A 26,056-nucleotide genomic window follows, 5' to 3' on the forward strand; every position below is an offset into this window, starting at 1 on the left:
GCTTGGTGTTTTGAGGCCTAAAGTGAGTAAGATGAACCTATGAAGAAAGTCATAAAGAGCATTATGCCAAGTGCGATTGTCAGGACAAAGTTGTCCTGATGGGACAATGAGAGATTCATTCTGGAGAGAAGAATGTGCTATCTGAGATATCCTGTGCCTTTTCAATAAATGTTTTGTTGTACAGATATGGTGCTTTATACTAGCAGTAAGTAGACTGTATTACAAGCTGGCATATTGTTGACTACCTGTGATGTGAATATGATCAGAAGCAATTTTTTCAATAGATATGGTTTTCAACACAGTTTTCGATGTTTGCTCAATTTTCCACACTCAAACATATAAAATTGCACAGTGTTTTTAATATGATGTGACTATGATCACAGGCTATTTTTTCCAATAGATATTGTTTTCGACCTGTTCTCAGTGTTTGCTCAATTGTTGGACACTCAAACATAAAATTTCACAATGTTTTAATGCCTGTCAGTTCTAGCATATTTGTTTGCCTTGTTAATTCTTATGGTTTTATCGCTGCCTTTTCAGGGATTCCTGAAAGCTTTCGGATGGCCACAACGCCCCCTGATTGACGGAATGTCAATCTAACTTCAGACATTTAAATTCCAAGTACAAAATTGAAAATAACGGGGAAACATCACGTGCTGTTTACCCGATTATAAGCGCATGGCTTCACGGTCGCCATGGAAACGTTGCTCTCTTGTTACAAGTGGCGGAACAGGCTATCGCTATTGGCTTATTTGTATGTCACTAAACTGTGGTCAACCATTAAACATGTTCAAAGAGGATGGTCCATTCAGTTACGAACTTGAAGTGGCTACTGTAGCTCGCATGGAACTACATGTATTACAGTTCATACGTTTATTCTATGTTAAATGTCATAACGGTGGATTTGAAAAATCGGTCCCACCGGTTGAGAAAACAAACTCGTGTTTCTTTCAACTCAATTCGGTGCGTTTTTGGAACACGAGAAATGGAAGAGTTGAACGAGTCCAAGTCCTCACCCGCTTCTGCGTTCGAGAAGGACGCATTTGAGCTAACAGTGGAAGATGTTTATGACATTTCATACGTCATTGGCAGAGATTTGTTGAAAATAATTAGTACAGGTGAGGAAGTCTCAGATTTGCAATTCAAAATTGTGCGTGTTTTGGAGATGTTTGAAACGTTAGTGAATAAGCACAACCTATCGCTGGAGGAGTTGAAAATGGAACGAGACAACTTGAAAAGTGAACTGGATAGAATCGTGAGAGAAAGTTCTGTCGGTCAGGAAGAGGTGAGTTTGATGTTTTCAGACCAGGAATCTTTAACAGTTGTGGACAGAATCGATACATTTCATTTCCCATAACGTGGTCATGTCTACCTGGACTAGGTTCTGTCAGGGTATGTAAAGGTTGTCTTACGTTTCACTGGGTTGCTATACACTCTACTTTGCAACACAGTTGTGTGGACTCCTTTTTGTTATGAGTTTATCCCTTTAATCAATATCTTCTCTCAGCAAACACTAGGACCAAACAAACTGGTGGTAGACATGAAAGATCCCAACAGACCACGCTTCACAATGCAGGAGCTGAAGGAGGTGCTTCAGGAGAGGAACCAGCTCAAAGCACAGCTATTGGTGGCCCAGGAAGAGTTGCAGCTCTACAAGAGGTAGAATACAGAGCCAGGCCTGACCAGTCCCCCCCCCCCAACCAACATTTACACATGTCTATGAAGTGCCTAAACCTATGACTTAAGTGTTGGACTGGCTGTCAAAGTGTGTACCTCACTCAGGGAGAGTGTGGTAGGGCTAGATCCAAGTTAGATGTAACTTTGTGGAATACAGCAAATATATAGGGAAAAAACGTTACAGCGAACATGCCAAAGCACAATCAATTGTGAAATACAACATATACATTTTTTGTGATAGATTTTTTTTCAAAATACATCACCCAACAAAGCAAGCCTTTTACTATAGGCATAATTGTCAGAAACCATTTTTTTTCTTTCAAGGGCTTTCTCTGTAGCCTAAACCAAGCAGAAAATGCCGGAGTCTTTAGTGCTCAGGAAATGTATACTGAAGCAAACATTTCACCCACCTTTTTATGTAAGAAAGTCTGATAATTCCACAGCTTTTGTCTTCATAAACTTTCACTCACATAGCCTACTTTCTGATCCAGAGTCATGGGATTACACCCATCTGCCATCCTCATAACAAAACCCAAGCATACTTGATAATCTAGCCCAGCTTCTAGACAGATATACAGTTTCCAAAATAAAGGAAACACTTGAGTAAATGAGGGATACAAAGTATATTGAGTTGGTGACTGAGAAGGCCATGGCATATGGCTTACACAGTTAGAACTTTCATAAAACCATTCAGTGACAACTTTGCCCTGTGGATGGGGTCATTGTCATTGGAAGAGAACACTCCCATCAGGATAGAAATAGTTCACCATAGGTTGAAGGTGATCACTCAGAAGGGCTGTGTATTTATTGGCTTTTACCTTGCTCTCTAAGGGGTTTATTGGACCTATTGGACCTTTCAGGGAAATGCCCCACACAGCCATAACAGAACCGCCAGAAACCCTCACCTGCTTTCAATTTACTTTGTATGCCTGTCTAGAACAGGGATGGGCAACTGGCAGCTTTTGTAGGCCCGCGGATCAATTTAACAAGACAAACAAATTTACTCAGTCAGGTTCTCAACTTACTGTTGAGAGTTAGAATAGTAGAATACACAAGGTACAATTTTTAAATTTGTTTGTGCATCAGCAGTTTTCCTGCTGACCGTCACTCAATTAGCTCATGTTAGCTAACATTTTTTAGATTGATAAGTTAGTCTAGCAGCCAGCTATCTAAACTTGTAGTAATCATGGTCGAATTACTTACTGGGGGGCCCCCATTGACTTTGTTAGTCACTCACTAAGATATCATGTTAAAAACTGCAAACATTTCTCTCCACCCTATGGCAAAATTAACAAGCTCTCACAATCTGACGTTTCTCCAAACGTCAGATTTTAAAGTGTTTTTGACACCCTGGGTTGCTCCTGCTGCTCTGCATCGTTCCATTTCTCCAAACATCAAATTTCGAAGCTGCTGCTCTGTATCATTCCATATCTCCAAAGGTCAACTTTTGATGTTATGTTTATGCACTCATTCACGAATGGTTAAGGTAATGGAAGTCCCCGACGTCCTCAGGACATGGAAAGACATCCAATTTCGAAGTCAATCTTGAACGATCTCCCTGAGCCAAATGTATAGAATTGCATGGAGTGAGTTATAAAATTGCTAAATAGATTTGCAGGAAATTAACTTTAAAACACTGTGGAGAGGAAGGCCGCTAAACTGTTTTGCTCTCTCTGGAGGGGAGACCCCAAAACTAAATTTCACTTAAGGCCCCCGAAAGGCTAGGGCCGGTTCTGACCGCACATGTGGGTATGGATGTGGGTACTCAGACCTGTGAGCCACTGCGGCCCACTGATACATTCAGATTTTCTGTGGCCCCTACCACCATCAGTCGCTCATCCCTGGTCTAGAAACTGGACTAGATTTGCTACCCCATAATAGGCTACGTGAGTGAACGTTTATGAAGACAAGCAGATGGTTGACATGACAGAAATGTATGCAGATATATTCTTATCTAAAAAGGTGGGTGAAATGTTTGCTTCAGTATACATGTGTCGCACAGGACTTGTGCATTTTCTGCTTGGTTTAGGCTACAGTGAAAGGCATTGAAAGAAAGAAATGGCTTCTGACAATACTCCTATATTAGCTTGTTGGGTGATGTGGTAAAGTCTGATGTATTTTGAAAAGTGCCAGTGACAGTGTTGTTTTAAGAGTTCCCTCATTCGTGTGTTGTTGTATGCGCAATAAACCTACGGGCTGCTGTTCCCCTCTTGCTTGGCAGAGATCTCAGAAAAGGTAAAAAGTTGTGAACCCGTAAATGTTTGTGGTATCTTAATCGATTAGGCTTCCCGAATTTACACTGAACAAAAAAATGCAATATGCAACAATTTCAAGATTTTACTTAGTTACAGTTCATATAAGGAAATCAGTCAATTGAATTAAATTATTTAGGCCCCACTCCTCTTCAATGGCTGTGTGAAGTTGCTGGATTTTGGAGGGAACTGGAAAGCGCTGTCGTACGCGTCGATACAAAGAATCACAAACATGCTCAATCTGTGACATGTCTGGTGAGTATGCAGGCCATGGAAGAACCGGGACATTTTCAGCTTCTAGAAATTGTGTACTGTTCTGCCTGACATGGGGCGATGCATCATCATGCTGAAACATGAGGTGATTGCGGCGGATGAAAGGCACGACAATGGGTCTCAGGATCTCGTCACGGTATCTCTGTGCATTCAAATTGCCATCAATAAAATGCAATTGTGTTCATTGTCCGTAGCTTATGCCTGCCAATACAATAACCCCATTGACACCATGGGGTCTGTTCACAACGTAGACATCAGCAAACCACTCGCCCACATGACGCCATACATGCTGTCTGCCACCTGCCCGGTACAGTTGAAACCAGGATTAATCCGTAAAGAGTACACTTCTCCAGCATGCCAGTGGCCATCGAAGGTGAGCATTTGCCCACTGAAGTCGGTTATGACGGTCAGGTCAAGGCGGTTATGACAGTCAGGTCAAGACACTGGTGAGGACGACGAGCACGCAGATGAGCATCCTTGAAACGATTTGACAGTTTGTGCAGAAATTCTTTGGTTGTACAAACCCAGTTGTCAGCTGTCCGGGTGGCTGGTCTCCGACATTCCTGCAGGTGAAGAAGCCAGATGTGGAGGTCCTGGGCTGGCGTGGTTACATTTGGGCTGCAGTTGTGAGGCCGGTTGGACTCGCTGACAAATTCTCTAAAACAACATTGAAGGCGGCTTATGGTAGCGAAATGAACATTCAATTCTCTGGCAACAGCTCTGATGGACATTCCTGCAATCAGCATGCCATTTGCATGCTCCCTCAACTTGACACTTGTGGCACTGTGTTGTGTAACAAAACTGCACATTTTAGAGCAGCCTTTTGTTCCCAGCACAAGGTTCACCTGTGTAATGATCATGCAGTCTAATCAGCTTCTTGATATGCCACACTTGGCAGGTGGATGGATTATCTTGGCAAAGGGGAAATGCTCACTAATAGGGATTTACACAAATTGAGAGAAACAAGCTTTTAGTGCATGCGGAACATTTCTGGGATCTTTTATTTAAGCACTTTACATATTGCATTCATTTTTGTTCAGTGTATGTTCACTGAGAGAATGTAATTACTGTCAGTAGATTTGCTGTATTCCTCAGGGGAGGGGCACTTTGAGACAGTCCAACACTAATTCGGAGAAGTTCAGGCAGTTAGACAAATTCCCTAAATTTGCTGCTGTTCCCCTTTTAATGAAGTGCTCTGTACTTGCAGTGGGATGCACTCACAGGGCAAGCATGCCATGGTAAAGGCTGACCTGGAATTTCCATCCCCTTCGGTTCCTAACACAACAGATGAGACTAAAGAAGAGGAACCAAAAGAGGAAAATACCATCAGAAAGCTGTAAGCAATGAGCTTTTTTCACAAATGAACTTTGTATAACTATTTAACATCCATAGTGAAGTGTGTGAAAAGCATGTAGTTTGAAGAGGTTGATTTACACTGAAAAAAAAACAAAGTATTTCAGAGACATTCATCATGGTATCACAGGGTGGACAACCAGGGGTAGTTTGTTTTCACAGTCCATCTCTGCCTTATGACCTGCTTGTGACCGGCGGGCTGTTTGTGCTGATGCTGTGTGATTGAATGAAGAGAGAAAGCAGATGTAACTGTTGCTGACCACTTCGAGGCCAGCTTGGCTGTTGTGGTCAGCATTGTTATGGTCTGCACTCCCCCTTCACCTCCTTTGTAAAGACCAGTAACTTCTAGGGACCTAAATTGTGTTGGCAAAAACAAATTGCAGAGCAAGCTTTCTCAAATGCATTCTGAACTAATGTCTTTATTTGTAGGTTTTCATTCAGGCGGAAATGAGGACAACCGGTGTGAGAAGGACCTAAAGCATTAACACCAACGATAAACCAAACATTTTTATGCTTCCTTTGTACTAGGATAATTTAACTTTAACGGAATGGCATTTTAAACTCTAGAATAATTAAGCCTTTTAAAAGTATCTCAGCATTGTGTTTTTATAGATGTGTCATGTCATTAATAGTTAAGGGAAAATTCCTATTTCTGCACTTTAGGTAGAATAACATGGTAGATGCACGCTAAACTCATGTTTCCTTGAACGTTGTACAAAAATGAGCTGTAACAGAGGATTCCTTTTTCGTTGAACATTCATCACTACTTGGTTCAAACTCTGGATGGACAGATGGAACCTTGCAAAGACCAACATTCAAGCCGGGGGTTACAACAGTAGCCCCAGTAGAGACAGGACCTCCAAGACTACATGAGCCCTCTACTGCCATTGGAATGTTTTAGCAAATAGGATTTTCTTTTTATGTACACAAAACATTAACACCTGCTCTTACCACAAGACTGACTAGGTGAAAGCTATGATCCCTTATAAGTGTCACTTGTTAAATCCACTTAATCTGTGTAGATTAAGGGGAGGAGACAGGTTAAAGGATTTTTAAGCCCTGAGACATGGATTTTGCATGTGTACCATTCAGAGTGTGACTGGGCAAGACCAGTACTGTTGAACAGTGTATGGTATTAGGTGCCAAGCGCACCGGTTTGTGTCAAAGAATTGCAACGCTGCTAGTTTTTCCCCCCACACTCAATTTCTCATGTATATCAAGAATGGTCCACCAACTAAAGGACATCCAGCCAATTTGACAACTGTGGAAAGCATTGGAGTCAATGTGCCAGCACCCCTGTGGAACGCTTGACACCATGTAGAGTTTCTGACATGACAAATTTAGGCTGGGGGGGACCTACACAGGAGCCTATATAAAAAGAGTTGACAAAATTGTTCACCCTGAATTTTTTAAATGCAAATTCTAGACATTTTCTTTGCTATTTACTGAGTGATTGAACTTAACTTTTAAACCAGCGCAAAGGGCCTTTGAACTACCATTTGACCTCACAATAGAGCAGCTGTAAAGAAAGCAACTTGAAATATTACTGTTATAAAATCACACCAAATATATTTAATCTGTTGCACGTTGTGAAATACTCATACAAGGATGCTGGACTGTTACACGTCTGAATATTAATAAGCTTGCCTTTCTATGCTTTGCAAAATGAGCTTCCATGCTAGCCAGATTTATGAAAATATTTGTCTATGTACACAGTTCATTTGTTCAAAAAGAGCAACTTACATTTAATTCAAAATTCATTCGGATGTTTCACCCATTGCAACAAAAGCTACATTTTCAAATCAAGTATAAGCTGTCCTCCCCGAAGCCAGGAGAGCATTCTATGCTCCTATGCAACATATTGTTGCGTCAACTAGAACCATACATAGCTTGATAAATTAATCACTTATATAAAAGCAACCTAAAAACAATAGCTAGTATGTTAAATATATTTCACACATCATGGATACACTGGCCTTAATATGTATAAAAACTCCATCCAAATCCAGCAATAAATTTATAGTTTTAAAAACAAATTTAACCCATGTGCCATCTTAAAAAGGTTGTGTTCCACCTTGTTCATACTGCCACCGTTTTACCCAAACAGGCACACTTAATTTGTCTCACCGGAAAGCCATTTGCACCTTAGGGCCAATGGAATGGATTTTTAAAAAAACAATAAGAGAACAGGTTCTCTTTTTGAAGAAATGAATGCACCTAGTCATTCTCTTGAGAGAATACTGTGGTGGAACATCAGTATTTGAGCCATGGGTGAGCACATATTGATTCCTTGCTACGGTCACCGTAGTCATAAACCAGCTCTTCCTCTGCCTCAATGTCCCTTGAAGCCACCAGAATGAGATGAGGTATTCCATCCATGTCATGGAGCTTGGTCTGGCAGTTGCCATTTTTACTGTGGTTTAGCAGCCTTCCCAGGCGAGTTGATTCTTTTGTAGCATCAACACTGTAGAGGAAATGAAAGATTTGAAAACATCCACGAGCTAGCTGACAATACATACACAGTATACAAAAACATTAACACCTGCTCTTTCTATGACACCAGGTGAAAACCATGGTCCCTTATTGAGGTCACTTGTTAAATCTACTTCAAATATCACTATAATTTTTAAAAAACCATTCTGTGTAGACAGGGAGGAGACCGGTTGAAGAATGATTTAAGCCTTGAGACATGGATTGTGTATGAAAGCCATTCGGGGGGTGAATGGGCAAGACAAGATGTAGGTGCCTTTGAATGGGGTAGGGTAGTAGGTGTCAGGCACACCATTTGTGTGTGTGTGCAACTCAATATTAGGAAGGCGTTTCTAATGTTTGGTGTACTCTGTGTATGTCAGGGTTACTTAATATAAACTGAAAATTAAGTTTGTGTAGATGACTTACCAGTAGGTTTTGCTGAGATAGTGAAAATAGTACATGTAGCAGCCAGTCCCAGGGTCTTGGGCATACAGAGCCTCTCTCTTCTTGGCATCAGTCAGATGCAACAAGTCACCATGATACTCAATTACAAACTGACCCTTCTTGAAACATCTGACAGCAAACACTCCTCTTCCCTTCCCCTCTATATTTTTTACCTAATTGGGGTTTAAGTAGGTAAAAATCAAATTCCAGGTTCAGATGATCAGGGTCAGTAAAATATGACTTTCATTTCAAAACCAACCTGCAGTCCTTCTTCAACTCCATGTTTTATCAGGTCATCAAGCTGTCGGTGTTCTTCGTTCTGTTGGCAGAGTGTGTTTTTTAATGAGTCATTAAAGTGACTCAAATATTAAGGCTGTCAAACAATACAGATAATTAAAAACATGACTCTGTAGTTTGAATTTACTCAAATTAGACCCTAAAGAAAGATTTGTCCATTTTAAAAGCAGCGCATTGTGTTGCTCCCGAGTGGCGCAGCGGTTCAAGACACTGCATCTCAGTGCAAGAGGTGTCACTACAGCCCCTCGTTCGAATCCAGGCTTTATCACATCCGGCCGTGATTGGGAGTCCGGCGCACAATTGTTCAGCGTCGTCCAGGTTTAGCCAGGGTAGGCAGTGATTGCAAATAAGAATTTGTTCATAACTGACTTGCCTAGTTAAATAAAAGGTTATATTTACAGGCATACTATGCTTTGATTGTAAAGGAAGGATCAATGTTCTTGAAGTTTAACACTTGAGTGAACACACAAGTAGTCTAAGCTTCAGCCGTTCTAAATGATGCTCTCCCAAGTTCAAATTGGAGGGTTTACAATAAGGAGAAAACATTTAAACCTGGCCAACAATTATGCATTCCACAGAAGACAATCCCTGATCAGCCAGGTCTGAGTTCATGTATGTAATACAGCTATTAGATGTAGCCTAGGCTACTTGTTCATAACCATGTTCTTCAACATTAACTAGTTCAAGCTGCTACTACTAGAATTGAGAGCATTTGCTTAAATCTTGACCTGAGAATTACATTATAAAAAAATAAAAAAAACCACCACACTAGATGAATGGATGTCCTGTTCTGACTAAAATCATTGTAGGAAGTTTAGTGTTCAAGAGGCATCCATTTACTACACATTATTCAATTCTGAGCAATACTTTTTGGGGGGGGTAGTATAGTTGATCCTGAAGCACAACTCACTTTGGCATTATATACTGACCTTCAATTCAGCTTTGCTTTTTCTGGAACTCCGTCTAATCGGATAATAATCTGTGACCTTCCTGTTTTGGGCAGCACTGCCTTGTGCTCTGGATGAAAAGAGAATACATTATTCCATTCTGAAAAAAGCGTATGCGCCAATGGTCAGATGATCTGGTCATGAAAGCGCTGGCCTGACCAACAAATACTGTTTTCCATTTAAACAAATGTTTTATTGACGTGTCAGCATTACTTACTTTTTGACTTTTTGACTAGCCCCCCCCTTAGATTTGGGCATGGGGACATCTGGCGCAAGCCCTGGGTTGGGGTGCGATTTAGGATCCTCCTCGACCTTCAAGGCAGTTGTTTCTTTGGTTGGAGGAGCCAAGCAGGTCCTCACTTTATTCTCCGCTTGCCGAGACACACCAGCTTGAGAGTTAACTTGATTCTGTCTCACTGAATAGAATAGTTTGGAATGAAGCACAATGTACATCAGACCTGGTTGCATAAGCAAAACATACTGCCTAAATGAACAGTTGTGTCATAAGACATTGATCAGTGGACACTGCTGCTATTCACACACAGGAAATTATTCTGAAGGTCACTTAACGCCGATCTCCTGACTAACAAATACTTTAGAGGTAACCAAAACATATGGAGCGCAATTGTTGCATGGCTCGAGGTCCTGGGTATGAACTCCGCCCTGTGCAACTGGGTCCTGGACTTCCTGATGGGCTCCCCCTCAGGTGGTAAAGGTAGGCAACAGCACCACTACGCTGATCCTCAACAGGGGGGCCCCACAAGGGTGCATACTCCACCCCCTCCTGTACACCCATGACTGCATGGCCACGCATGACATCTCCAACTCAATCAAGTTTGCAGACGACAACAGTGGAAAGCCTAATTACCAACGACAACGGTAAAGTCCCTGGCAGAGTGGTGCCATGAAAATAACCTCTCCCTCAACAAAACAGCTGATCGTGGACTTCAGGAGACAGCACGGCGCCATGGACGTGACTGCAGCGGAGGTGAAAAGCTTCAAGTTCCTCAGTGTACACATCACTGACAATCTGAAATGGTCCACCCAGACAGGGTGGTGGTGGTGGTGAAGGTGCAACAGCAGCTCTTCAACCTTAGGAGGCTAAAGAAATTTGGCTTTGCCCATAGACACACAAACGTCTGCCCTCCAGGACGACATCACCCGCTATCACAGGAAGGCCAAGAAGATAAAGGACCTCAGCCACCTGAGCCATAGCCTGTTCACCCCGCTACAATCCAGAAGGCGAGATCAGTACACATACAGCAAAGCTGGAACCAAGACACTGAAAAACAGCTTCTCTCTCAAGGCCATTAGACTGTTAAAAAGTTACCACTAGTTGGCCCCTGCCCTGAACTTCTGTCACTAGACAGCTACCACCCGGTTACACTACCATGCACCGTAAAGGCTGTTGCCCTATGTACATAGTCATGGAACACTGGTCACATTATTTAATGTTTACATACTGTTTTACCCACTTCATATGTATATACTGTATTCTAGTCAAGGCCCATCCTATAACTTCTGCTGTACATATACTACATATTCTAGCCCTATAGTCTATTCATCCCATCACACGACCAAGTGTGGACACCTGCTCGAACATCTCATTCCATAATCATGGGCATTCAAATTGTTTTATTTCACCTTTATTTAACCAGTTAGGCCAGTTGAGAACAAGTTCTCTTTTACAACTGTGACCTGGCCAAGATAAAGCAAAGCAACAAAAACAGAGTTAAACCAACAGTGAATAACACAATAGAAAGAAAATCTATGTACAGTGTGTGCAAATGTATTAGAGTAGGGAGGTACAGCAATAAATAGGCCATAGAGGCAAAATAATTACAATTTAGCATTAACACTGGAGTGAGACACTGGGGTGCAAAAGAGCAATCAAATAAATAATGTGGGGATCAGGTAGTTGGGTGTGCTATTTACAGATTGGTGGTGTACAGGTACAGTGACCGGTAAGCTGCTCTGACAGCTGATACTTAAAGTTAGAGGGAGATATGTCTCCAGCTTAAGTGATTTTTACAATTTGTTCCAGTCATTGGCAGCAGAGAACTGGAAGGAAAGGCAGCCAAAGTAAGTGTTAATATGGAGTTGGTCCCCCCTTTGCTGCAATAACAGCCTTCACTCTTCTGGGAAGGCTTTCCACTAGATGTTGGAACATTGCTGCAGGGACTTGCTTCCATTCAGCCACAAGAGCATTAGTGAGGTCGGGCGAGGATGTTGGGCGGTTAGGCCTGGCTCAGTCGGCATTCCGATTCATCCCAAAGTTGTTTGATGGGATTGAGGTCAGGGCTCTGTGCAGGCCAGTCAAGTTCTTCCACACTGATCGACAAACCATTTCTGTATGGACCTCACTTTCTGCACGGGGGCATACCTAGCCTGAGCCTTGAAAAACAGCCCAAGACCATTATTCCTCCACCAAACTTTAGTTGGCACAATGCATTGGGGCAGGTAGCGTTCTCCTGGCAGCCACCAAACCCAGATTTGTCCGTTGGACTGCGAGATGGTGAAGCACGATTCTCACTCCAGAGAATGCATTTCCACTATTCCAGTTCAATGGCGGCGGGCTTTACACCACTCCAACCGACACTTGGCATTGCTCATGGTGATCTTAGACTGTAGAAACCCATTTCATGAAGCTCCCGACAAGCAGTTATTGTGCAGATGTTGCGTCCAGAGTTAGTTTGGAACTCAGTAGTGAGTGTTGCAACAGAGGACAGATGATTATTTTACACGCTTCAGCACTAGGTGGTCCCACTCTGTGAGCTTGTGTGGCCTACCACTATGCAGCTGAGCAGCTGTTGCTCCTAGACGTTTCCACTTCACAATAACAGCACTTGCAGTTGACCGGACTGACTTGTTGGAAAGGTGGCATCCTATGATGGCGCCACATTGAAAGTCACTGAGCTCTTCAGTAAGGCATTCTACTGCCAATATTTGTCTATGCAGATTGCAATGATCAATTTTAAACACCTGTCAGCAACAGATGTGGCTGAAATGTCCAAATCCACTCATTTGAACTGGTGTCCACATACTTTTGTATATAGTGCAGCAGAGGGGGGGGCAATACCATATTTAAGGCCCATGATTTGTGAATGAGATGTTCGATGAGCAGGTGTCCACATACTTTTGGTCATGTAGTGTATACACACTGCTCATTCTAATATTTAGATATTTATTTTACACGTGTGTATTAATGTATATTATAGAGACTCTTTTTTTCCTACTGTGTTATTGACTTGTTAATTGTTTACTCAATGTGTAACTCTGTGTTGTCTGTTCACACTGCTATGCTTTATCTTGGCCAGGTCGCAGTTGCAAATGAGAACTTGTTCTCAACTAGCCTACCTGGTTAAATGAAGGTAAAATAAAATTTAAAAAAAATATTACTGCACTGTTCAACCTAGGAACACAAAACAAGTATTTTGCTATACCCGCAATAAAATCTGCTAAATACGTATATGCGATCAAGACGATTTTATTTGACATCTGGTGGGTTTTATTCAGACAATAATCAATATTGTATGGTTTAGAAAACGAGATGGTAGAAGTCCATTGTCATTATTGGTGGTGGATGGGAATAACAAATGGTGGGTTACCTTTCCCTTGCTTTGATTTCTCAGCTTGTAGAGTCAATTTCTCAGGAACATTTTCCTCTTGGCTGAGAGAACTTGAGTTGTTGCACAGAGGAGATTTGGGTTTGCTGGGACTCCAAAAACTTGGTAAAGTGGTCTGACCATTACCTGTATCCTGCAACACATTAATGTTTTCATAATGGGTGAATGTATGCAACATGCACTGGTGTAACTTAGCTAGCGAACACCTGAAAAGTATTGATAACCAATACCAGCCTGTATTAGTGCTATATTTCCAACACAATAGCAAGTTACCCCATTAAATTCTGGTTTATTTTCCTTTGTCTCCTTTTCGACTTGTTTGGGCTGAAGGGTTCCCTCGGCTCTCTTGTAAGTGGTCCGCATTTTTTTCTTCCCTTTGAAGGCAGTCGTGTCTGGAGGTTAGTTAGGTTGACCTTGACATAGCCTACCATATCAATAGCATATCCAAGGGTTATTTTTAGCTAGCAAGTTAGTTAGTCCCCAAAAATTGGGGATAAAAATAAACAAGTAGGGCACCGGAGCAGAGCACATTAATACAAAAACCACCATACAGAAAAATATTAATGAAATGAGGACAGATCGCATTTCATCATACATCAAATATTACTTGTACTGCACAATGCTCTGTTACTAGCTCTGTAATTTGAGACAATTTAGTAAAAACTACAAATTAATCGTTACTTGAAAATGAACATTTACGAATGAAATATATATATATATATATATTCATCTCAAATGTAGCTTCTCAATTTTATCAAAATAAAATACATTTAACGTCTCTCTCTAGCTTACTTTTGTCAAATTAGAGACACAACGTGCTACCACTGTACTAAGTAACGTTAACGTCGTTGGCCAGATACAGTAACGTTGGATAACTGACTAAAGTTAACTTCCTCAAAACATCCCTGTTTCGCTACTTACCTTTCGCCATTTCAACTCTACAAAAACTAGACAGTATATGCACGAATTTGCGTTATAAGTTTTTGCAATGTTCGCGTGTTCCTCGTTACGTTACACTGGCAAACAAACACATAACCAGAAACCAAGTCACCACACGCACCGTGCCCACAATAACAACTATTTAAAAATCTAGCTACTGCGTCCCTGATTGGTTAAACACTACTCTGGTAGCATGTGATTGGCATGGCGCGAAACACACGTCAGAAGCCAAAATGTATCTAGTTTCTTTGAGTTGTCTGCCCTTGAGGTGATAATAAAAAAAAACACGAATTCGTGCATTGCAAATCTATTCATGTTTCTGTTTCCCCAATATGTGTCAATTGATATACACTGCTCAAAAAAATAAAGGGAACACTAAAATAACACATCCTAGATCTGAATGAATGAAATATTCTTATTAAATACTTTTTTCTTCACATAGTTGAATGTGCTGACAACAAAATCACACAAAAATTATGGAAATCAAATTCATCAACCCATGGAGGTCTGGATTTGGAGTCACACTCAAAATTAAAGTGGAAATCCACACTACAGGCTGATCCAACTTTGATGTAATGTCCTTAAAACAAGTCAAAATGAGGCTCAGTAGTGTGTGGCCTCCACGTCCCTTTATGACCTCCCTACAACGCCTGGGCATGCTCCTGATGAGGTGGCAGATGGTCTCCTGAGGGATCTCCTCCCAGACCTGGACTAAAGCATCCGCCAACTCCTGGACAGTCTGTGGTGCAATGTGGTGTTGGTGGATGGAGCGAGATATGATGTCCCAGATGTGCTCAATTGGATTCAGGTCTGGGGAACGGGTGGGCCAGTCCATAGCATCAATGCCTTCCTCTTGCAGGAACTGCTGACACACTCCGGCCACATGACGTCTAGCATCGTCTTGCATTCGGAGGAACCCAGGGCCAACCGCACCAGCATTTGGTCTCACAAGGGGTCTGAGGATCTCATCTCGGTACCTAATGGCAGTCAGGCTACCTCTGGCGAGCACATGGAGGGCTGTGCGGCCCCCCAAAGAAATGCCACCCCACACCATGACTGACCCACCGCCAAACCGGTCATGCTGGAGGATGTTGCAGGCAGCAGAAGGTTCTCCACGGCGTCTCCAGACTGTCACATCTGTCACATGTGCTCAGTGTGAACCTGCTTTCATCTGTGAAGAGCACAGTGCGCCAGTGGCGTATTTGCCAATCTTGGTGTTTTCTGGCAAATGCCAAACGTCCTGCACGGTGTTGGGCTGTAAGCACAACCCCCACCTGTGGACGTCGGGCCCTCATACCACCCTCATGGAGTCTGTTTCTGACCGTTTGAGCAGACACATGCACATTTGTGGCCTGCTGGAGGTCATTTTGCAGGGCTCTGGCAGTGCTCCTCCTGCTCCTCCTTGCACAAAGGCGGAGGTAGCGGTCCTGCTGCTGGGTTGTTGCCCTCCTACGGCCTCCTCCACGTCTCCTGATGTACTGGCCTGTCTCCTGGTAGCGCCTCCATGCTCTGGACACTACGCTGACAGACACAGCAAACCTTCTTGCCACAGCTCGCATTGATGTGCCATCCAGGATGAGCTGCACTACCTGAGCCACTTGTGTGGGTTGTAGACTCTACCACTAGAGTGAAAGCACCGCCAGCATTCAAACGTGACCAAAACATCAACCAGGAAGCATAGGAACTGAGAAGTGGTCTGCCGATATCACCTGCAGAACCACTCCTTTATTGGGAGTGTCTTGCTTAATTGCCTATAATTTCCACCTGTTGTCTATTCCATTTGCACAGCAGCATGTGAAATTTATTGTCAATCAGTGTTGCTTCCTAAGTGGACAGTTTGATTTCACAGTAGTGTGATTGACTTGGAGTTACATTGTGTTGGTTAAGTGTTCCCTTTATTTTTTTGAGCAGTGTATATTTTAATCTGATAACGATAAATGTTACTTTCAAATATGATTTGTTCTCATCCTCTGTTTCCGTTTCTATTTTGGGACTTGCTTTCCCAGTTACACTACACTACACTACACCCCCCCCCCCACACACACACACACACACACTTCTCGTAACTAATTGTCATGATCATGTAGCGTAAATGACGTAAGAGTAGGCCTACGCCAGGGATATTTTTTTTCCATTATTAAACATTTTACTGTAACGACAATATGTGTAGGATAATACTTATTTAATTGTAATAATATCCTTATTACATTGCATAGTAATATTTTTGTTGAGTTACGTTATCCGTATTACTAGCACAGGCTAAAGGAGCTGTATGGTCAGTCATCAATTTTTTTTATTCAGTCATCTGAGTTTGACATTAACTTTAAAAAAAATATTAAAACTATAACCCAATACACTATAACAAAAAGCTTAAAGAAAAATAATTTAATAAAACGTGTATTTTTTAAATGAATTTTGTAATAGTTATCGTAAGAAAGTTGTTTTTGGGGTCAAATAAGCATGTATTTGCTATTGTGAGGATATATTGCATTGTGGGTGTCAATATAAAGTGACGGCCATATTTGCCGGTGCTGCTCTGCTGTAAACAAAAAGTGTCTGAGGGAGACAGAGACGCTTCATTGGATTTTAGGACGATTTTTATTTCTTTAATTTATAATGTCTTTAGGAATGTCTTACAAGCCCAACCTCCATCAGCATGTTCTCGGAACTTCCGTGAACCAAGGTGAGGAGGAAATTGCAGTTAATGTTTAGTCTTGACCCTGTTTTGTCGGTTGTAAAATTCGATGTTGTAATGAATACCTGGGGGAAGCCCGTGACTGTAGTTTTTGTCCAGTTATATGTATAGGGTCAGATCCTGAGAGCTGATTCATATCCGCCATTATCACTAATCATAAAACCCTTTCCCACTCGTGCATCCGTAAAGTTTATAATTCGGTTGTTCACTCGTCTACCTAAACAGACATGCGTACTATATTGTCGGATTTTCTGTCAGGTTGGATGCTGCAACAGTGTATATTAAATGTATCACTTTGGCTTCTTAATTCTACCCGTACGGCTTCCTCCATGATTGTTTCACCAAGGCTAATGATTGATCTGGATGTGGACCGTTCTTTGACCCTTTGGTGACACCCAGTGTTCTCTGAGCCTCATTGCATCTCCATCTCACCCCCCCATACAGCCTCCATTAGTCTCCATGTATGTCAAGTTAAAATGGACAAAAGTAATGCAACACACTTATTAAAACAATGCCATAAATAAAACTAGTCTAATGTTTCAGCCACTTATTCCTGGTCAATTTCAAATTATTAATTCCAAATCAATTTAATTTAATGCATGCATGTATTGCATGTGGCATATAGTATACTGTATATCTTTTTGTTTTTTCACTCCAACAGTTGCTGTTGTTCACTCTACTTCAACAAGCATATCAACACTGCAATCTTACAGGCCAGTAGTGAATGACTATGGACCACCATCTTTCAGCTTTTCACAGGTAAAGACTGAAATTGTAAAACATGTTTTGGATGATAGCAATGCATTATCTAATGTGATAGATTATACCACACATTTTAAATGTTGCCAAATGTTTTTTTGCAGCACAAAGCATGAATTTCCATATAGAATATTTCTGGTACCATTTACAGTCAGTGGCCAGTTATTATATACACCCATCTAGTACTGGATTGGACCTCCCTTTGGCTCCAGAACAGCCTGAATTCTTCTGGGCATGGAATTGTTGCTCAATTGGTATCAAGGGGACCTAACATGTGCCAGAAAAACATTCCCCACACCATTACGCCACCAGCCTGTACCGTTGACACCAGGCAGGATGGGGACACAATCACCAGTGTTGGTGATTGTGTGCCCACTGGAGCAGCTTCTCTTCTTTTTTTTTTAGCTGATAGTGGTGGAACCCGGTTTGGTCGTCTGCTGCAATAGCCCATCCGTGACCAGGACTGACGTGTTGTGTGTTCTGAGATGCCGTTCTGCACACCTCTTTTGAACTGCACCGGTACTTGCCTGTTTGTGGCCCGCCTGTTAGCTTGCACGATTCTTGCCATTCTCCTTCAACCTCTCATCGAGTGGTTTTCGCCCACAGGGCTGCCACTGACTGGATGTTTTTTTGGTTTGTTGCACCATTCTCGGTAAACCCTAGACACTGTCGTGCCTAAATAAAGGTAAACATTTTTTTAAATACTACACTCCATCTCTGAGGTCACTCGTTTTGCCCATTCTAACATTCAATCGAACAGTAACTGGATGCCTGCCTGCCTGCTTTATATAGCAAGCCACGTCCACGTGACTAACTGTCTGTAGGAGCGAACTATTTTCATGAACGGGGTTATGCACCTAATAAACTGGCCACTGAGTGTATGTTGGTGACTAACGTAATTGACACAAGTCACACTGTTATATTTTCAAACCATTCTTTCATTGTATCAAAGAGTTCAAGTGGAAGTCAAGTGCCTCAGAGTAAATATGCAGAACTGCTATCCATTATTGAAGAGCTTGGGAAGGAGATAAGACCAACTTATGCTGGGAGCAAAAGTGCCATGGAGAGACTAAAGCGAGGTATGTGCTTGCCTATTCATGCACTGTAATGCTAGCGCCTTAGTCCATTCACTAAATGCGGTGGAAATGCCCAGACGGTCTGTCAAAATGTTAATCTTCGCTTGCAATATGGTTCAATATCCTCGCTTGCAATACTTTTGCAATACTTTTTTGACATTTTGAAAATTCAACTTAATTATCATCCAAAAATAACTTAAAGTTGTAATCTGTAGCGTTGAAACTGCCACATCTGTTTGCGATATTACATCAACAAAGACGTTACTTCAAACAACAAATATCGTTTTTTCCCCCTCCAACATCATTGCACACCATTGCACGCATGGTAGAACAGTAGAGTATGTACTATGAATTTTTAAATTTTATTATATATTTTTTACCACAATGCAGAATGCACCTCTGCCCCGTTTTCAAAAATAATAACAAATGCGACTGGTGCGACCAATGGCGATGTTTCAACAAATGTGGATCTCAGTTTTAAATGCCAAAGAGCATATGATTTGCACAACTATTTAAGTCAATAAGTCATCGTTTTAGTCAAAAGTATGATATATTTGGGCTTGAAGTAGGACTGGGACGACACCAGTATTGCGATACTCTTTAGTGCCGTGGCAAGGAAACAAAGCATGAAGCGGATTAAACTTCTTTAGGAAAATGCCAAATGTTGGAAACGAACATCATTATGTTGTCATCCAGTCACAGTTATTTTCCAATATATTACATGCAGCAGGTTTTTAAAGGTTCAAAGAGTTTGGTCTGCTTCATGTTGTAATTTTTGCCATGCAATACTGGTATCATCACCGCTCTAGTTTGAAGTGACAAATCCGAACTGCCCACTTCGTGTGAATGCGGTCTTTTCCCATGACATGTAATACAAATTATTTCCAACCTCCATCTAGTTTCAGGGCTGGGTTTTATTTGAATGTTACCACCCACCAGCATGGCATTGTTTATTAATCAGAAACCACTGCATAGTTATTCCTCTTTGCGACTGAGCCAAACAGTGTCCACTTGGCCACCTGAGCCATTAAGCAAATTAAAATAGGGGGAGCAAACTTGTGTTTTTGCACCTCCACTTTTTGGGGGGAATAATTGTAATAATGCATTGGATAATGTGTCAATTTTCACTTCATTTTGAGCTAGCCTGTGTAAAAATTATAATTTTGTGTGTATATATCTCTATCTCTCTCTCTCTCTCTCTCTCTCTATATATATCTCTCTCTATATCTCTCTCTATATCTCTCTATATAGAGATATAGATATATAGATATATATATAGAGATATCTATCTATATCTATATATATATCTAGATATATAGATATATAGATATCTCTATCTAGATATATAGATATCTCTATCTAGATATATATAGATATCTCTATCTAGATATATATAGATATCTCTATCTAGATATATATAGATATCTCTATCTAGATATATATAGATATCTCTATCTAGATATATATAGATATCTCTATCTAGATATATATAGATATCTCTATCTAGATATATCTAGATATCTCTATCTAGATATCTCTATCTAGATATCTCTATCTAGATATCTCTATCTAGATATCTCTATCTAGATATCTCTATCTAGATATCTCTATCTAGATATCTCTATCTAGATATCTCTATCTAGATATCTCTATCTAGATATCTCTATCTAGATATCTCTATCTAGATATCTCTATCTAGATATATATAGATATATCTCTATCTAGATATATATAGATATCTCTATCTAGATATATATAGATATCTCTATCTAGATATATATAGATATCTCTATCTAGATATATATAGATATCTCTATCTAGATATATATAGATATCTCTATCTAGATATATATAGATATCTCTATCTAGATATATATAGATATCTCTATCTAGATATATATAGATATCTCTATCTAGATATATATAGATATCTCTATCTAGATATATCTAGATATCTCTATCTAGATATATCTAGATATCTCTATCTAGATATCTCTATCTAGATATCTCTATCTAGATATCTCTATCTAGATATCTCTATCTAGATATCTCTATCTAGATATCTCTATCTAGATATCTCTATCTAGATATCTCTATCTAGATATCTCTATCTAGATATCTCTATCTAGATATCTCTATCTAGATATATATATATATATCTCTATCTATCTAGATATATATATATAGATATATATAGATCTATCTAGATATATATAGATAGTGCCTTTGGAAAGTATTCAATCCCCTTGACTTTTTCCACATTTTGTTATGTTACAGCCTTATTCTAAAATTGATTAAATTGTTTTTTCCCCTTACCAATCTACAGATAATACCCCATAATGTAAAAGCAAAAACAAGTTTGACATTTTTTGGGCAAATTTAAAAAAAAAACTGATTTCAAAGTACCAGTCAAAAGTTTGGACACACTAATTCCAGGGTTTTTCTTTATTTTTTACTATTTTCTGCATTGTAGAATAATCGTGAAAACATCAAAACTATGAAATTACACATTGAATCATGTAGTAACCAAAAAAAGTGTTGAACAAATCAAAATATATTTGAGATTCTTCCAAGTAGCCACCCTTTGCCTTGATGACAGTTTTGCACACTCTTGGCATTCTCTTAACCAGCTTCATGAGGTAGACACCGGGAATGCAATTCAATTAACCAGTGTGCCGTTAATTTGTGGAATTTCTTTACTTCTTAATGCTTTTGAGCCATTCAGTTGTGTTGTGACAAGGCAGCGGTGGTATACAGAAGATAGCCCTATTTGGTAAAAGACCAAGTCCATATTATGGGAAGAACCGCTCAAATAAGCAAAGAGAAACAACAGTCTATCGTTACTTTAAGATATGAAGGTCAGTCAATCCGGAAAATTTCAAGAGCTTTGTTTCTTCAAGTGCAGTCTCAAAATCCATCAGGCGCTATGATGAAACTGGCTCTCATGAGGACCGCCACAGGAAAGGAAGATCCAGAGTTACCTCTGCTGCAGAGGATAAGTTCATTAGTTACCAGCCTCAGAAATCCCAGCCCAAATAAATGCTTCAGAGCTCAAGTAACAGACACATCTCAACATCAACTGTTCAGAGAAGACTGCGTGAATCAGGCCTTCATGGTCGAATAGCTGCAAAGAAAGCACTACTTAAAGACACTAATAAGAAGAAGAGACTTGCTTGGGCCAAGAAACACGAACAATGGACATCTGGCCAGTGGAAATCTGTACTTTGGTCTGATGAGTCCAAATGAGAGATATTTGGTCCCAACCGCCGTGTCTTTGTGAGACGCAGAGTAGGTGAACGGATGATCTCCACGCTTGTGTGTTTTCCATCGTGAAGCATGGAGGTGGTGTGATGCTGTGGGGGTGCTTTTCTGGTCAAATCAATGTTTACAATGCTTACAGTGAAATGCTTACTTACAGGCTCAAACCAATAGTGTAAAAAAAGGTATTAGGTGAACAATAGGTGACACTGTCAGTGATTTATTTATAATTCAAGGCACACTTAACCAGCATGGCTCCCACACCATTCTGCAGTGATACGCCATCCCATCTGGTTTGAGCTTAGTGGGACTATCATTTGTTTTTCAACAAAACGATGACCCAACACACCTCCAGGCCGTGTAAGGGCTATTTGACCAAGAATGAAAGTGATGGAGTGCTGCATCGGATGACCTGGCCTCCACAATCACCTGACCTCAATCCATATGAGATGGTTTGGGATGAGTTGGACTACAGAGTGAAGGAAAAGCAGTCAACAAGTGCTCAGCATATGTTGGAACTCCTTCAAGACTGTTGGAAAAGCATTCCAGGTGAAGTTGGTTGAGAGCATTTTTGGGTACATGATTCCATATGTGTTATTTCATAGTTGAGGTCTTCACTTTTTAAATTTTTTAATTTCACCTTTATTTAACCAGATAGGCAAGTTGAGAACAAGTTCTCATTTACAATTGCGACCTGGCCAAGATAAAGCAAAGCAGATCGACACATACAACAACAGAGTTACACATGGAGTAAAACAAACATTTAGTCAATAGTACAGTAGAAAAATAAGTCTATATACAATGTGAGCAAAAGAGGTGAGTTAAGGAGGTAAAAGGCACAAAAAAAAGCCATGGTGGCGAAGTAAATACAATATAGCAAGTAAAACACTGGAATGGTAAATTTGCAGTGGAAGAATGTGCAAGGTAGAAATTATGGGGTGCAATGGTGCAAAATAAATAAATACAGTAGGTGGGAGAAGTAGTTGTTTCGGCTAAATTATAGATAGGCTATGTACAGGTGCAGTAATCTGTGAGCTGTTCTGGCAGCTGGTGCTTAAAGCTAGTGAGGGGGATAAGTGTTTCCAGTTTCAGAGATTTTTGTAGTTCGTTCCAGTCATTGGCAGCAGAGAACTGGAAGTAGAGGCAGCCAAAGGAAGATTTGGTTTGGGCTATTATTCTACAATGTAGAAAAAAATAAAGAAGAACCCTTGAATGAGTAGGTGTGTCCAAACTTTTGACTGGTACTGTATATGACCATTTTATAAATGGCATAATTGTGTGATATGATAGCAATATGATTGCAAACTCGCTCCCCCCGTCACGCCAAGATGAATGGTTTTGACCACTAAAGTTTTGCTTCACTACACTCTCCACTGCTTTGATTGGTGTAAAGTTGGCTAGAAAACACAATAAGATAATGAAAAGTCACCCGTGAAATAGAATTTTAGGAATTATAGTTACATGTAATTTGTGGTATTCATGAGCAAAGTCATTGTAGCCTGTCATTTCACTTCCCCTTTGAGAACCATGAGCTCGTGCTGACTTGGCATTGCTGTACTGCGGCTGAAGCCTGCCAGCAGCCTACCGACCACAAGTTTGGACCGTTACAATGTGGAAAAATGCATATGAGCTATCTTTCAATAGTTATCCATATTACCGGAGCTTCATCTTCTAATTATTTCTGTCGGATTCGCAGCCACAATCTATGGAAGATGCCAAAACTTTGGATATCACAATAAAGGGTGAAGTCAAATATGCCAGTGATTTCCATCTGTGGCAAAGTTTTCCCCAAATCAATGCTTAAGACAAATCCAGGTCCTTAAAGGTAACCAGTAGAGAGGTACACTTAGTGTTAGCTCATTTACTACATATTCCCACGGATATTTTTGGTGTAACAACTTTAAGCCTTTTTTTTGGTCCCTCTTGAGTTTTCATTAGCTTATGAAGTGTTGCATGAAATACCTGTGGGAATCAGTTTTAAAAAGGAGTACAATGAGTGTATTTTTCTCTTTTCTCTGTGATGTTAAAGTTCCAAAGGTGTCCATAACCATATCGCAAGCAGGGGTTAACATTTCTAAACGTTAAAACAGAGCTTCAGGACTAATACATATTGGCCCAGCTGTGGTCCATATGTTTGACTGAGAACCCTAGGGAGGGCTGTATGCCCCTCCTTTGGTTCTCGAGAGCTTGTGCTTACCTTGTGGAATCTTACTATGCACCATTGGGTTCTGTAAAGTTATAATTTGATGTTTCATGGACTCAAGCTGTTAACTGTGTTTTTACCTTTTCTATTGTTTTTTATTTGAAGGTATCATTCATGCCAGGGGGCTTGTACGTGAATGCTTGGCAGAAACAGAGAGAAATGCAAGATCCTAACAGGCAAAGTGCAATGTTATTGAATTGGACCAACTCTCCAGACTGAAGATCTACAAGATGAAGCTCTTAGTCAATACTTTTATTGGACCAATAAAAACGAAACTTTTACTTTATTTTTTAACTGCGACGGCACATTGGGCTTTGACCAAAAAAGGGACCGATGAGCTGTACTTGACATGAATTTCCTGGTTTTATTTGTGCTCCCCTTGGAAATGCCTAATTTCAATATTGTATGAATAAAAATGAAAACAAAAAAAATGCATGTTATGTAGCAATGCCCCGATCATTTAATGAAACGTGCATGGATTTTATAATGTGAGTGTAGGGCATTTTGACAATGGAGTTCTACCTATAGCTAATATACTTAGTAGCTACTAACTATTACTATAGTAAATATAACATATACTATAATAGTTACAGTATATTTTTACTATAGTGGCTATAGCATCTTTTAAACATATTTAAGCACGAGTTACAGCAAAAGGGATAGGTGCTTTTAGCATGTGTTTACATACACTAGCGTTGCTTTCAATTGTATTTGGTTGCACAAAAACAGTCCGTGGGAAGCCAGAAGTTATCCATTTCATCTTATTGTGCCGGTGGGCAGGACTGTTTAATTATGGCGGGGGTATTTTGAGACCCCCAAATGACCAACAGTCCTGTCCACCGGCACAAGAAGTCTGGCTTCCCACGGACAATTGTTGTGCAACCCAATACAATAGCGTTGCTTTCAAGTGTATGTACAAAAGGAATAGTTCCGGCCACACTTAAACACACCACATTATGGATAAACTATTGTACTAAAGTCATTGTTTGCATCTTTGTATTTATTGCCCAGTGTAATACAACTTATTTCCATTAAAATGATTGAAAATACTGACATCATTCCTCTCTAAGACAGATTGATATCAATATAATTGATTTCAATAGGTGCTCTTTATTTACAACACAGATCACAATGAGGTAGGACATTTGATCAGTCTGAATTTTGTTCATGCATCCTTTTACCTGGTAAAATAAGGGTAAAATACATTTTTAAAAAGCCTTTTCATCCCTTGGTTTGGAATCTGCCAACAGTGCCTCTTTGAGCAGTCTTCTCCAACTTCTGTTGCCTTTTTCCTCATCTTGTTACCTTTGTATTGACTCATTATTCAGAAAGTCACGCTCTTCTCCTTTGCAGGTGACCTCAAGATTCTCGCTCATTATCTCCCGAGCTCTTTTCCGGTTTGTGTCCACAGATCTGGTTTGATGACACTAAATTATGAGTATAAGAAATACAAATTTGGCAGATTATGGTACCTCCTAAATGGTACAATTTATGGGGGACATAAAATAACCCAATCATCAGATGCCCATGGCTGAGGAAGGATACTGCTAGGTTTCTCATGTTTTCCATATGTAAGATTGGCTGTGTTCTGGTCATCGTGAACTAATACTGTATTTGCTGTATACTTTGGAAGTATTGGAATTAGGCCAAGACTGTAGGCCTATATCTAAAAGAAATATCAATGGCGAACTTGATCAAATGTCTTTGGGAGGTGTCGGCAGGTCTGACGGTTTCTGAAACACAAACAATTGCTAACTGTTGTCGACATGTAAACAGATCATTTGA

At 40.4% G+C, this 26,056-nt stretch overlaps 2 protein-coding genes and 1 pseudogene across 4 annotated transcripts; 2 read left to right on the plus strand and 1 right to left on the minus strand.

Annotated features, from left to right (window-relative positions):
- The first annotated feature begins 838 nt into the window (after positions 1 to 838).
- On the plus strand, positions 839 to 6,909 carry LOC112245913 (annotated as a pseudogene).
- Positions 6,910 to 7,102: 193 nt separating this feature from the next.
- kmt5ab (lysine methyltransferase 5Ab) lies at positions 7,103 to 14,417 on the minus strand. Of its 3 annotated transcripts, none has more exons than XM_024401250.2 (8): positions 14,263 to 14,417; positions 13,615 to 13,765; positions 13,324 to 13,474; positions 9,933 to 10,131; positions 9,698 to 9,785; positions 8,731 to 8,790; positions 8,454 to 8,644; positions 7,103 to 8,019 (listed from the first exon to the last, which is right to left on the minus strand). In XM_024401250.2, exons 2-8 carry the CDS (start codon positions 13,702 to 13,704, stop codon positions 7,809 to 7,811), a joined length of 990 nt encoding a protein of 329 aa, XP_024257018.1. In that variant the 5' UTR covers positions 13,705 to 13,765; positions 14,263 to 14,417; the 3' UTR covers positions 7,103 to 7,808. The 3 variants fall into 3 exon arrangements, with proteins under 3 accessions (XP_024257018.1, XP_024257017.1, XP_024257019.1); XM_024401249.2 differs by having other exon boundaries at positions 13,615 to 13,715; positions 14,263 to 14,416; XM_024401251.2 differs by lacking the exon at positions 8,454 to 8,644 and having other exon boundaries at positions 7,900 to 8,019; positions 13,615 to 13,715.
- A 2,376-nt stretch (positions 14,418 to 16,793) lies between these two features.
- Positions 16,794 to 24,706, plus strand: LOC112245919 (cyclin-dependent kinase 2-associated protein 1-like). The gene is made up of 4 exons (XM_042320600.1): positions 16,794 to 16,963; positions 17,637 to 17,734; positions 18,687 to 18,813; positions 24,377 to 24,706. Exons 1-4 carry the CDS (start codon positions 16,897 to 16,899, stop codon positions 24,442 to 24,444), a joined length of 360 nt encoding a protein of 119 aa, XP_042176534.1. The 5' UTR covers positions 16,794 to 16,896; the 3' UTR covers positions 24,445 to 24,706.
- Positions 24,707 to 26,056: the final 1,350 nt, after the last annotated feature.

Source organism: Oncorhynchus tshawytscha, linkage group LG04 (genome assembly GCF_018296145.1).
Source record: "Oncorhynchus tshawytscha isolate Ot180627B linkage group LG04, Otsh_v2.0, whole genome shotgun sequence".
NCBI lineage: Eukaryota > Metazoa > Chordata > Actinopteri > Salmoniformes > Salmonidae > Oncorhynchus > Oncorhynchus tshawytscha.

What these genes read in the sequence shown, in the direction of transcription:
- kmt5ab (XM_024401249.2), bottom strand. An exon ending in GCTAGTCAAAAAGTCAAAAA is followed by an intron (nt 9,786 to 9,932) that starts GTAAGTAATGCT and finishes CTTTTCATCCAG; the next exon opens with AGCACAAGGCAGTGCTGCCC. An exon ending in AAAGCAAAGCTGAATTGAAG is followed by an intron (nt 8,791 to 9,697) that starts GTCAGTATATAA and finishes CTCTGCCAACAG; the next exon opens with AACGAAGAACACCGACAGCT.
- LOC112245919 (XM_042320600.1), top strand. Translation starts at nt 16,897, where the DNA reads ATGTCTTTAGGAATGTCTTACAAGCCCAACCTCCATCAGCATGTTCTC. An exon ending in CATCTTTCAGCTTTTCACAG is followed by an intron (nt 17,735 to 18,686) that starts GTAAAGACTGAA and finishes ATTGTATCAAAG; the next exon opens with AGTTCAAGTGGAAGTCAAGT. An exon ending in CATGGAGAGACTAAAGCGAG is followed by an intron (nt 18,814 to 24,376) that starts GTATGTGCTTGC and finishes TTTTATTTGAAG; the next exon opens with GTATCATTCATGCCAGGGGG.